Genomic DNA, 13,817 nt, shown 5'->3' with positions numbered 1-13,817 from the left:
ATTTCCAATAGCTACTACAATTTGTGTTCACATCAAGTTTCTTCTTACTTACAACAGTTAGGTATGTACATTTTCCTCTTTGAAATTAGTCCAAATTTTTTGTAATTTTGTTGTAATTGTTCTAGTGGAGAATAGCTCGCAAGCGAGTTAAATTTGTTTGTGTTACTATTGAAGATGATGTAACTTTTCGAAAGTTTCGAGGGAGGAGGACTGAAGTTCACTTAGGGTTTCACTTTACTTTACTTAATTTTTTGAAGAAATTAATAAAAATTAAATATATATAGTCGGTCCGGTTCCCTATTGGAAGGGAATCGGTCCGCCCGAACACCGGTTTCACTTTTAGGAACCCGGAACCAGACCGGCGCTCCGAAAAACCAAACCCAACCAACTGGTTCAGTTCGGTCCAGGCGGTTTCTAGTTCAGTTGGTCCGTTTTGCTCACTCCTAGCAAATAAATATTGGTATTACATGTGCTTAAGGAAAAAAATTAGCTCACAAATTTCCTTTCTTTTGTAGTGGAACGAGGGCAATGATCGAAGGTTTTACTTTTTTTGGGTTATGCAGGACATTAAATAGCAAATTTTGGGGAAAAGTGCCAAAAAAGTCCTAAACCTTTTGCATTAGTGCCAATTTAGTCCTAAACCTTTTTTTGGTGCCAATTCAGTCCTAAACCTTTTGTATTTGTGCCAATTTAGTCCTAAACCTTTTTTTGGTGCCAATTAAGTCCTAAACCTTTTAAATTGGTACCAATTCAGTCCTAAACGTTTTATTTTTGTGCCAATTTAGTCCTTCCGGTCAATTTTGACCGGAATTTGCTGACGTGGACGCCTGTCGGCCGGCGGCCGGTCACCGGCGCCGACGTGGCGCTGACGTGGACAAATTAAATAATATTTTAATATTTTTTTGAATTTTTATTTTTTTCCTTTTTTTTCTTTTTTTTTCCACCTTTTTTTTTTGGTTTCTTCTTCATCTGGCCGGTCGCCGGTCCGGCGACCGGCCAGAGGCCAGTGGCCGGCGAGCTCGACCTCGCCGGCCACTGGGGAGGGCGGCCTCGCCCGGCGAGGCCGAGCCTCGCCATGGTCGGGCGAGGCTCGACCTCGCCGGATCTGGCAAGGTCGAGCCTCGCCCAGCCGCCGGCGAGGCCTAACCTCGCCAGATTCGGCGAGGTCGGGCCTCGCCCGACCATGGCGAGGCTCGAGCCCTCGCCGGAGGCCGCGGCGAGGCGAGCCTCGCCCGACCAAGGCAAGGCTCGAGCCCTCGCCGGAGGCCGCGGCGAGGGCAAGCCTCGCTATGGCTAGGCGAGGCCCGACCTCGCCGGATCTGGCGAGGTCGAGCCTTCGCCAGATCCGGCGAGGTCGGGCCTCGCCCGACCATGGCGAGGCTCGCCCTCGCCGCGGCCTCCGGCGAGGGCTCGAGCCTCGCCCGACCAAGGCGAGGCTCGCCCTCGCCGGCCTCTGGCCTCTGGCCGGTCGCCGGACCGGCGACCGGCCAGAGGAAGGAGGAAGACAACCAAAAAAAAAAAGTGGAAAAAAAAAAAAAAAAAGGAAAAAAATAAAAATTCAAAAAATATTAAAAAATATTAAAGTTGTCCACGTCGGCGCCACGTTACGCGCCGTGACTGCGCCCGGCAAAGGCTCCACGTAGGCAAATCCGGTCTAAATTGGCGGAATGACTAAATTGGACAAAAACAAAAGGTTTAGGGCTGAATGCACCAATTTAAAGGTTTAGGACTTAATTGGCACCAAAAAGGTTTAGGACTAAATTGGCACCAATGCAAAAGGTTTAGGATTGAATTGGCACCAAAAAAAGGTTTAGGACTAAATTGGCACTAATGCAAAAGGTTTAGGACTTTTTTGGCATTTTTCCCCGCAAATTTTGTATATCACAATGACTCATTGTAACGCTGCCCAAACGACTTACTACGATAACCTCGATGAGAATATTCTCCCTTAGTACAAGGACAATAATTAACAAGACAAGATCATGGTAAGTGCGGAGGGCGACGAACCCAATCCACTTAACACAAGACATATTCATAGGAGTGTACGTCTACAAATTTGTCTCTCATAATGGAGAGAGAGGGGACCTCCATGAAAAATTTCAAGTTAATTTCCGGCAAAAGTACACTATAAGTGTCATAACTTGTGTACGGCGATCACTTTGGTGCCATAACTTTTTTTCGGATCACTTTAGTGCCAACTTTTTTGAAAAACGATCATTTTAGTGCCAATGCTGACGTGGCTCGCCGGAAATCCGATGTGGCGCTGACACGGCTCGCCGGAGAGGTCCAGTCAGCATTAAAAACCAAAAACGACGCCGTTTAGCCCGCTGACGTGTACTTTTTAAAAAATAATTATATTATATTAAAAAATATTTTATTTAAAAAAAAAAAGGGCTGCAGCAGCGGCGAGGAAGCCCTCGCCGCTGCTGCCGCCAACCCACCACCGCCGGGAAGAGCCGGCGGTGGTGGGCGCAGTGGTCGGCGAGGCAAGGTCGGCCTCGCCTTCTCTGGGCGAGGTGAGACCTCGCCGTCGCGTGGGTCGCGACGGTGAGGTCTTGCCTCGCCCAGCGAAGGCGAGGCCAGACCTCGCCGTCTCCTGGGTCGCGACGGCGAGGTCTCGCCTCGCCGGATCCGGCCCTCGCTGGGCGAGGTGAGGGTCGCTGGGCCCCGGCCAGGGGCCGACGACCCTCGCCAACCACTGCGCCCACCGCCGCCAGCCCTTCCCGGCGGTGGTGGGTTGAGCCCTCGCTGCTGCTGCAATCTTTTTTTTTTCTAAAAATTAAAATATTCAAAAAAAAGCCACATAATTTTCACGTGTACAAGTCAGACCATTTTTTTTTTAATATAAATGTTAGGTCATCTTTTTGGCCGGAATTTTGGCCGGAGTCACTAAAGTGATCTATTTTCCTCCGACTTGGCACTAAAGTGATCCGAAAAAAAGTTATGGCACCAAATATCGCTGTACACAAGTTATGGCACTTATAGTGTACTTTTGCCCCCATTATTGTGTGGTGTGTGACAGAGATTTATTATTCCACTCACATACGCAAATTCAGCATAGCAATAAGAGAGAAAATGTTGTTACTATTGATTGCCGAGATTGTCCAATATAAGCGAGAATGAATCAACGATTTGAAAAACTATTGTTGGTTCTATTCATTAATTCTCAAGGAAAAAGCATACACACTTCCATGTTTTCGCGACACTGACCAATCATGTGCACTGTATCACCTATAAAATGAGTATATCCAATAATAGTTACGCGCTAAGATTTAATATTTGTGCTTCAAGGCAATAGGGTTTTACCCCGCTTAACTCAGAGAGGTCATGGAAATTTTTAAGAGGAATAAAGGTGTTTCACCGAATTGATAAAATTCCTTTTAATTATGGAACGATCAATATGAACCGGCAAAGGTTGTGAATGATCCTTTATCAATTTTGGGAAGGAAAGTAGTGAGGAATTTAAAAGTACGAACACCGGCAACAATCGCTACCAGCGTTATAAAGTACAAGAAAGATAAATTGCAAGAAACTAAAGATAAAAGATAAATTTGTAGAAGAATGTTGAGTTATGTAATTGATTTGGGGGTCCTTACAAAGAGTAAACTAGGGGGTATCTATAACCCACAATCGATGGTTACGCAAATAGCTAATAAATTAAATCCCCAAATAACTTCATAATCATATTTACGGTTTCAAGAAGTTACACTATATCCACTGTCTTGACGATTGCATTGACTCCTCAAGGAAATCAAGCAATGTGTTCAATAGGCGATTGTTCTTCTTCGCCAATAGAAGCGGCAAAGTCTGGATTTGAAATCCTCTAGGAAAAGGTTGATTATCGTCCCATTCTAGATAAAGCTTCCTGTAAACCGGCCTAACAATACCCTTATCTATTCGTAAGTTTTGTCGAATAGCTTCAGCAAACTGTTCAGGGGTCATTTGTGGATTATCCATTTTGTTGCCCTTTAAGTGATGTTGGTCTTGCAAGATTATCTACGGTTATCTGCATATTAAGCCTATTAAGGATATTACCCACATTTGGTGGCACAACTACACCGATTGGCCTTATATTTACAACGTTTGTTATTTGTCCAGTGGTCCCATTTTGATTATTTTGACTAGCATTAATATGATTATTTTTAATATTCTGGCCTTGATTAGAAGATTCAAGCCTTTGCATAATTTCATGGGGGTTTGACTACTCTATTCGAAATTATTAGCATCAACAAACGGAGAGAGATTAAGAACATACCATGTTACCAATGCATTTGCTTATAGTGTTTGGTTGAACGACCCCGGCTTCGAGGAGGCATCATTCATAGCATTGATGACAATTGACTTGAACAAAATCGCACGATCAAAACGTTTTAAACAATGAGAAAATGTACCAAATATGGGCGCTAATAGACTTTTGTGTAATCAAGTATCCAATCCGAAATCTTTGGTTCGTGAAAAAAAGTAAAATGATCTATTGCATTTCACTTGGACTCCAATCAGCCTCAAATAGGTTAGTGATGACTAAAAAAAAAAACAAATATTCATAATAAACCAAGTTAACCAACGTCGTGATCAGTAGGGTTTGGGAGAACTCGTGTAAAGTGCATGAATGGAACCATCCGCTCCCACTTGGAAATCCATTTACCGTGTTTAGGTGAAACGTTGTTTTCTCTTTGAGGAGTGTCGTAACACTTGTTGCTAAAGAAAAAGAATTAGAGTCATTACAGAAAAGCTTAAAAAGCATTGTAGTACATTCTGATTTGTGTGGATTGACTTTTGCGATTAACTAAATTAAACTTTTGTAACTCAAACGTTTCGTTTTCTTTTTTAATAACTTACAAATCTTCCGGCACTCAAATGTTGGTACGTAATCCATATGTAATTTCTATAATTCATTTTAAATTTTGATAAGAAAATTAAAATATATTGTTTTATTTTTTTAAGGAAAATTCAAAATAAGAGCATAAATTATCCTCATGTTCTTAAATAAGGGTATGTAGTGGACATTGTTTCAAATAAAAGCCTAAAGTGGTCAAATTGTCTCAAATAAGAACTTTTGGCCAGTCGGCTAACATGTGACCATTTCGACAAAGGGTATTTTAGTCAAAAAAAATGTAAGTATATATTTTTTATTCTTTTTACTTTACTTTACTTTACTTTTCTTTTCTTTTCTTTTCCTTTCCTTTTGCTTTTTCTTTTCCTTTCTTTTTTCTTTTTACCTCTTCCTTCGCTTGGCCATCGTCGCCAATGCCCAGCGAAAATCACTAGGGCGAGGGTGTTCCTCGCCAGATCTAGTGACAAGCCAGGCAAGGGTGACACTTGCCTAATGTGGCGAGGGCTTGCCAGCCCAAGCGAGGGCGACGTGCCTTGGCAAGGCAACCCTCGTCAGCCTAGCCCAAGGTGACCATTGCCTAATGCCGGTGAGGGCGACTGTCAAGTCCGGCAACCTCCACCGACCATGGATGAGCTAGCGGAGGGAAGAAGAAAAAAGAAAAGAAAAGGAAAAAAAAATTAGAAAAAGAAAAAAAAATTAAAAATGGTAAATGATGAAAATGCCCTTTGGCCAAAGAGGTCAAGCTCTTATTGGAAACTCATATAGCCACTTCAAACTCTTATTTAAGACAGGGTTCTTTTATTTGAGAAAACGATGGCACTTCAAGTTTTTCTTTGAGATAAGGTCCACTTTATGTTCTTATTTGAGAAAATGGGTAAACAAAGAGAATATGTAAGGTGCCATTAAAATTTAAAAGTCATTTTTTTCCCTTTCGATTGATAAAAAGTCAAATGACAATTAAAACAGAGGCGAAACAAAAATGGGAGACCTCAGTGAGTCTGCTTACATACTGGCATGCGCCAAGGGAAGAACAGTAGAAGTGCCAAAACTTTGTCATTCGCTCACTTTAGTGTCAAAAGTTTTCGTCGGCTCACTTAAGTGCCAAATTAGAGGAAAAACGATCACTTAAGTACCAACGGCGAAAAATTCCGACCAAATTAATACGTGGCTTTTATAATTAAAATTTTAATATAAATTTGATTTTTTTATAAAAAAATCAGTCTTCGTGGCATTTCCATATGTAGATTCCGATTTTTTAAATATTTCTTCTGATTTTTTTTCTTTTTTCCTTTTTTTTTTCTTTTTTCCCTTTCTTTCTTCTTCTTCTACCTTTGGCCAGTGACCGAACACTGGCCACCGGCCATGGCCAGCCGCTTGGCCTTGCTCGGACAAGGCTGCCATCGCCTGCCACAGGCGAGACTCGGCCGACCCCCACCTGGGTGAGGGCGGGCGAGCCCCGGCGAGGGTCAACCTCACCTTGCCTGGGCAAGGCGAGCCCCAGCGAGGGCTCCCCTCACCAGATCTGGTGAGGCCGCCATGGCCTGGGCGAGGGCCGGCCTTGCCGAAGCTCGCCTTGCCCAGGCAAGGCGAGGCTGACCCTCGACAAATCCGACTAGGCCGACCCTTGCTAGATCCGACGAGGCCGTCGTGGCCTGGGCGAGGGCCGGCCTTGTCGGGGCTCGCCTTGCCTCGCCGAGGCTCACCCGCCCTCACCAAGGCGGGTCGACCGGGCCTCGCCTGTGGCGGGCGATGGCAACCTCGTCTGGGCGAGGCTAGGCGGCCGGCCATGGCCGGTGGCCGGTGGCCGGTCACCGGCCAAAGGTAGAAGAAGAAAGAAAAGAAAAAAAGAAAAGAAGGAAAAAATCAGAAAAAAAAAATTTAAAAATCGAAAAAATATTATTAAATATTGTCCCCGTCAGCCACGTAGGACTGAGAAATTAATAAAATATTGCCACGTTAAATTTTCGACGATACAAATCGGAGTTGGTACTTAAGGGTGCGAATGTCAACCATTCTACTCCAGAAATCAAATTCTTGCCAGAAATTGATTTCCGGAGGAAAAATCTGTTTGGTAAAACATGACTAATTCTGCTTCAGAAATTGATTTCTGAAACAGAAATCTGTTTTGATTTGTTAATTTTTTTTGCACCTAAAAAAATTTAAATTTTACTCAAAGTGGGTGGCCACATGTATTATAAGCCATTCTGTAAAGTTTTGAAATTTTTGATTTTTTTTAATTTTTTTTGGGCATCTAAAAAAATTTAAATTTCACTAAAAGTGGGTGGCCACAGGTATTCTAAGCTATTTTGTGAAGTTTTGAATTTTTTTATTTTTTTAGCACCTCAAAAAATTTAAATTTTACTCAAAGTGGGTGGCTACAGATATTCTAAGCCATTCTGTGAAGTTTTGAAATTTTTTTAATTTTTTTATTTTTTTGGGCACCTCAAAAAATTTAAATTTCACTCAAAGTGGGTGGCCATAGGTATTTTAATCCATTTTGTGAAGTTTTGAAATTTTTTATTTTTTTATTATTTTTCTTTTTTTTGGCACCTAAAAAAATTAAAATTTCACTCAAAGTAGGTGGCCACATGTATTTTAAGTCATTTTGTGAAGTTTTGAAATTTTTGATTTTTTTGGGCACCTCAAAAAATTTAAATTTCACTCAAAGTGGGAGGCCACATGTGTTTTAAGCTATTCTGTGAAGTTTTGAAATTTTTGATTTTTTTTATTTTAAAAAAAAAATTCACCAAATTTCATATTTTCTCGAAATCTGACTTTTTTTATTTTCTGGAAATTTTTATGAATTTTTCTAGAATTTTTCAATTTTTATGCATTTTCTGAAAAAAAAAATTTGTGAGAAAATAGGGAGAATGCATTCCGGAATCAAGAAGCTACAAAAAGCAGCTTCTCTTTTTCTTGCCAAAAACTCATTCCGGAATCAAAAATGCATTCCGGAATCAAGAATGCATTTTGGAATCAAGTATTTTTAACAAACGCATTTTTATTCCAGAATGCAAAAATCGCTACAGAATGCATTCCGGAAATTTTTTAACAAACGCCATTCTGTTCCGGAATGCATTCCGGAACAGAATTTTTATTCTGGAATGCATTCCATGCGCACCCTGGGTGCGAATGGTAACCATTCTGCTCCAGAAATCAAATTCTTGCCAGAAATTGATTTATGGAATTCTTGCTAGAAATTGAGTTCTGGAGGAAAAATCTGTTTGGTAAAACATGACTAATTCTGTTCCAGAAATCTGTTTTGACTTGTTGATTTTTTTTGCACCTAAAAAAATTTAAATTTTACTCAAAGTGGGTGGCCACATGTATTATAAGCCATTCTGTAAAATTTTGAAATTTTTGATTTTTTTTAATTTTTTTTGGGCACCTAAAATATTTAAATTTCACTAAAAGTGGGTGGTCACAGGTATTTTAAGCCATTTTGTGAAGTTTTGAATTTTTTTATTTTTTTGGGCACCTCAAAAAATTTAAATTTTACTCAAAGTGGGTGGCTACAGATATTCTAAGCCATTCTGTGAAGTTTTGAAATTTTTATTTTTTTATTTTTGGGCACCTCAAAAATTTAAATTTATTTCAAAGTGGGTGGCGCGGGTATTTTAAGCCATTTTTGAAGTTTTGAAATTTTTATTTTTATTATTTCTATTTTTTGGGCACCTCAAAAAATTTAATTTTCACTCAAAGTAGGTGGCCACAGGTATTTTAAGCCATTTTGTAAAGTTTTGAAATTTTTGATTTTTTTTTTGGCACCTCAAAAAATTTAAATTTCACTCAAAGTGGGTGGCCACATGTATTTTAAGCTATTCTGTGAAGTTTTGAAATTTTTGATTTTTTTTTATTTTTAAAAAAAAATCACCAAATTTCATATTTTCCCAAAATCTGACTTTTTTTTATTTTCTGGAAATTTTTATGAATTTTTCTAGAATTTTTCAATTTTTATGCATTTTCTGAAAAAAAAAATTGTGAGAAAATAGGGAGAATGCGTTCCGAAATTAAGAAGCTACAAAAAGTAGCTTCTCTTTTTCTTGCCAAAAACTCATTCCGGAATCAAAAATGCATTCTGGAATCAAGTATTTTTAACAAACGCATTTTTATTCCAGAATGCAAAAATCGCTCCGGAATCCATTCCGGAAATTTTTTAACAAACGCCATTCTGTTCCGGAATGCATTCCGGAACAGAATTTTTATTCCGGAATGCATTCCATGCGCACTCTGGAATAAAAATGCGTTTGTTAAAAATACTTGATTCCAGAATGCATTCTTGATTCCAAAATGCATTTTTGATTCCGGAATGAGTTTTTGGCAAGAAAAAGAGAAGCTACTTTTTGTAACTTCTTGATTCCGGAATGCATTCTCCCTATTTTCTCACAATTTTTTTTTTTCAGAAAATGCATAAAAATTGAAAAATTCTAGAAAAATTCATAAAAATTTCCAGAAAATAAAAAAAAGTCAGATTTCGGGAAAAACATGAAATTTGGTGAATTTTTTTTAAAAAATAAAAAAAATCAAAAATTTCAAAATTTCACAAAATAGCTTAAAACACATGTGGCCACCCACTTTGTGTGAAATTTAAATTTTTTGAGGTGCCCCAAAAAAATCAAAAATTTCAAAATTTCACAAAATGACTTAAAATACCTGTGACCACCTACTTTGAGTGAAATTTAAATTTTTTGAGGTGCCCAAAAAAAATAAAAAAATAAAAAAATAAAAATTTTCAAAACTTCACAAAATGGTTTAAAATACCTGTGGCCACCCATTTTGAGTGAAATTTAAATTTTTTGAGGTGCCCAAAAAAATAAAAAAAATACAAAATTTCAAAACTTTACAGAATGGCTTAGAATATCTGTAGCCACCCACTTTGAGTAAAATTTAAATTTTTTTAGGTGCCCAAAAAAATAAAAAATTCAAAACTTCACAAAATGGCTTAGAATACCTGTGGCCACTCACTTTGAGTGAAATTTAAATTTTTTTAAGTGCCCAAAAAAATTAAAAAAATCAAAAATTTCAAAACTTTACAGAATGTCTTATAATACATGTGCCACCCACTTTGAGTAAAATTTAAATTTTTTAGGTGCAAAAAAATCAACAAATCAAAACAGATTGCTTCAAATCAATTTACGGAGCGAGAATTAGTCATGTTTTACCAAACAGATTTCTCCTCCAGAAATCAATTTCTGGCAAGAATTTGATTTCTGGAGCAGAATGGTTACCATTCGCACCCTAAGTGATCGTTTTTTTTAAAAAGTAGCACTTAAGTGATAAAAAAAAATTTGACATTAAATTGAGTGCCGTACATAAGTTTTGACAAGTTCTTTCGCCGGTACGCACCATGCCTCTAAGACAAGTCCATTCCAGACAAAAAACCTGGTATGACAAATCTACGGTCTCTCCATGCTGTTTTGAAGATAAAGATACTTTCCAAACAAGTGGGACAATTCTGAGATCGCGCGAATCCTGCCCAAAAAGCAGAAGCGGGTACCCTCAAAATAGTGAAGGAGAAACATCAGCACACTTCTAGAGAATAATGGCAGGAGCGGAGGTTCCAAGAGTGAAGCTTGGAAGCCAAGGACTGGAGGTAAAATCAACGCAACCCCAGATCATTTTTAGTGCCCATTACAATAATTTCCAAGAAATAAAAGTTGTTTTTCTTGATTTTGCGTGTACTGAAAGGGCTAGACTTTTTGTTGTTGTGCTTCTTGATGACGATGTCTCTGTAGAAAATGTGTAGATGGGTTGATTTCTTTATGGAATTTTTGGGGGATTTGGGACGTGGGCATTGGATTAATGGATGAAAGTTACGAACCTGAGCAGTGAGTAATGAGTAGAATCCTCTGCTAGGCATTTACTGATACAATGGGGGGTTTATGCGATGCTGCGAGCATTGAAGATGGATGTTTGATTGCTTATTTGTGTCCACAATGGAAGTAGAGGTCTCATACAGCCAAGTCAACTCGACACAGTCTAGGTGTGCTCAAGTATGACTCGAATTGACTCGAGTGTTCAAGGCTGGAGTCTGGACACTGGACTTGAGCTCGATCTAGCTTGATTTTTCAAGGAAACTGAGCTCAATTCACTAAAGAACTTGGTATGCCCAACTACTCTTCGCTCAATTTAGTCAAAGCTCAAGTTGAAGTCATCCAGCTCAAGAATACACTCGTGTTCTGAAAGTCCAATAGAAATAGGAACTAATATTATGAATGTTCTTCTTTTATGTATAACTGAGAAACTCAAATATCCAACTACTCGAGCGAGCTCATGAGCTGCTCACCCTAAGCATTTTTAAGCTCGAGGTCAATGCTATCTGGTATTTAAGCTCTCGTGTACCAAAGTAATCAAGCCAAGCCGGACTAATCTGCCAGTCGAGATAGCTAGAGCCATGACAAATTTGTATCCCACCCTACATCGGAGTTTTACAACTTGACTGGCAACATTGAGCCTGAAGATATGAACTGCCTTTTGTCTAAATTACATGTTCTGAGAAATGCTAAGTGGTAAACTCACTTCTTATTTTTTCCACAGGTATCGAAGTTGGGCTTTGGATGCATGGGCTTGAGTGGTGTCTATAACTCTCCACTTTCTGAAGAGGACGGTATCACCATAATTAAGGATGCTTATAACAAGGGAGTCACCTTCTTTGATACAGCCGATGTGTATGGAGCAAATGCTAATGAAGTTCTGGTGGGAAAGGTACATATCTCTGCATAGGCAGTGACTTTTTCTATTTACCAATCAATTGGTTGAACCAATTCGTCCTGCTCGTATCTCAAGAGCAAAACTCAGTTTTCTTCCACTTAAGATCAAATTGGCTGAAAAGGACTCTGCATCTTCTTCTTTCCTTTTTTCGGACGAGCCTGAAAGAGGTTACATCCTGAGGGAGGGTTAGATATATGGGATTTAATTTAGCTTCTCCCGTTTTTATATTAAAAACTTGACCCTTCTCAGATAACCCTTCTCAGATCACTTCTTTGGTCATGTAATCAAAGACAATAAGAGAAAGAAGGAAAATAAGAAATTGTTTGCCTTGGACAAAATGTTCTCCTTCTAATTGGTTTTTCCAGAGATAGGAAATCTGATCTTCGTATGGCAAGCTTGATTAAATAATATTGCGATTCGATTTAGGCTTTGAAGCAGCTCCCAAGAGAAAATATTCAGCTGGCACAAAGTTTGGTATAGTAAGAACGGAAGCTTCTAAGATAGTGTTTAAGGGTACCCCTGAATATGTGCGATCGTGTTGCGAAGCTAGTTTAAAGCGCCTAGGTGTGGAATACATTGATCTGTATTATCAGCATCGAGTGGACACATCAATTCCCATTGAAGAAACTGTAAGTGCTTCTTTTGCAATTTTTTTCTTGGGTACCCCTTCTTTGGCATCTCAAGTACATGTTTACCATCTTTTGTCTTTTGGTGATTCATTTTCTCTTGAAAAATTATATCCCATCCCATCTGAAGACATGCATTTCCCGTCATAGATGGGAGAGCTTAAGAAACTGGTGGAAGAGGGGAAAATAAAGTATATTGGTCTGTCTGAGGCGAGCCCAGACATGATTAGGCGAGCTCATGCAGTTCATCCCATTACGGCAGTGCAAATGGAGTGGTCTCTCTGGACTCGTGATATTGAGGAGGAAATAGTTCCATTATGCAGGTTATTCAGTCCACAATAGCATCCTTTGTTAATTCGTTCATATGTCTTCCTTTAGCCCACAAAAATCATGCGACATTGGTCTTCCATATGATATCTCTAACAACTTCATGTCGCAGCTACATGTGCAGTGTTGACATTCTGAATAATGTTTCCTGATCTAAAAATGCTGTCTGGATGTTGCTAAATGCCAGGGAGCTTGGTATTCGAATAGTTCCCTACAGTCCGCTTGGCCATGGCTTTTTTGGTGGCAAAGCTGTCATTGAAAGTTTGCCTTCAGACAGTTATCTGGTATGTAGCCATTTCATTTGGCATAGAAGGTCTGTTTCAAGCTCCATTTCTTGAGTCTTCGATGGAAATGCTCTGACATTTTTAGACAATATTTTGCTCCAGTTAACTTTGGGATCTGATTGTATTTGCCCCAAAAAGTATGTTTTGAAAGTGACTACTGTAAACATGGTGAAGCAGAAAACTGAGACTGTATTAGTTGCAAAACTGTTGATTAATATAGGACATTCAAAGCACAATCTTCGCGTTGGCTGCTTGAATGACAACCCTCTTTGCAAAAATTACATTCCATGGATACTGATGCCCGTGTTCCCTCTGAAAGGCCATGCACATAATCTTGCAAAGAAACATGGGTGCACCACAGCACAATTAGCTCTAGCATGGGTTCATGGACAAGGAGACATGGTTGTACCAATCCCTGGTGAGCCCTCTATATGATAAGCCTCTGCTTCAAGTTAAATTCTGCTACTTGTATGATTTTAACTGCGGTGTGGACTTTCTTGAAAGGTAGAAATGAGCCATCATGTAGCTGTTGTGTATAAAAACCACACGGGCTATTTCGTGGGTCTATGTGGCCAGCCCCACGAATTGCCGAGAAGGAAATGGATTTGTATCGTCTTCATTTCAGGTAGACACTATCAAAGTGACTCCTAACATGATTCCTTGGAATGTTTTTTTCCTAACTACAGGGACAACTAAGATCAAGAACCTGGATGACAATATCGGCTCTTTCATGGTAAAGCTTACTGAAGAAGATCTGAAGGAGATCTCTGATGCTGTACCCGTCAGAGAGGTAGCCGGCGGTAGATCCTATGAGAGGATGGCTCATGCAACTTGGAAGTTTGCTAATACACCTCTGCCAACTCAGAAAGTCTGAGCCCAAGAGTTTCAAAGTCTGGCCGATCAATTTAAGCATTTGTCGACTGTGCAGTAATGAAGCATGTGAGCAGCGATAGAGAAAAAGAGAAGACGACTTATGAACTTTGGCAATGCTTCTGCTCCTATGGCATCAAAATAAATGTGCCATGCCCGTTGGAG

At 39.5% G+C, this 13,817-nt stretch overlaps 1 protein-coding gene, 1 long non-coding RNA gene and 1 pseudogene across 2 annotated transcripts in view; 2 read left to right on the top strand and 1 right to left on the bottom strand.

Annotated features, from left to right (window-relative positions):
• Positions 1-13,702, bottom strand: part of LOC130138429 (uncharacterized) — a 27,915-nt gene extending 14,213 nt beyond the window's left edge. The window contains exon 1 of the long non-coding RNA XR_008816826.1: positions 13,634-13,702. This is a non-coding gene — a long non-coding RNA (uncharacterized LOC130138429). The remainder of the gene's footprint in view (positions 1-13,633) is intronic.
• The window catches only part of LOC115685990 (probable aldo-keto reductase 1), a 31,153-nt gene extending 17,336 nt beyond the window's left edge, over positions 1-13,817 (top strand). Inside the window, exon 8 of the mRNA XM_056312520.1 lies at positions 13,634-13,817. Within this exon, the coding sequence (XP_056168495.1) occupies positions 13,634-13,656 (23 nt within the window). The 3' untranslated portion in view covers positions 13,657-13,817. The remainder of the gene's footprint in view (positions 1-13,633) is intronic.
• Positions 10,207-13,114, top strand: LOC115664900 (probable aldo-keto reductase 1; annotated as a pseudogene).

The sequence above is a fragment of the Syzygium oleosum genome, unplaced genomic scaffold, assembly GCF_021117445.2.
Source record: "Syzygium oleosum isolate NSW1041296 unplaced genomic scaffold, Sole_v2.1 Sole_v2.06, whole genome shotgun sequence".
NCBI lineage: Eukaryota > Viridiplantae > Streptophyta > Magnoliopsida > Myrtales > Myrtaceae > Syzygium > Syzygium oleosum.
The sequence above is the reverse complement of the archived record's forward strand: the minus strand, read 5'-3'. Positions and strand labels throughout refer to the sequence as shown.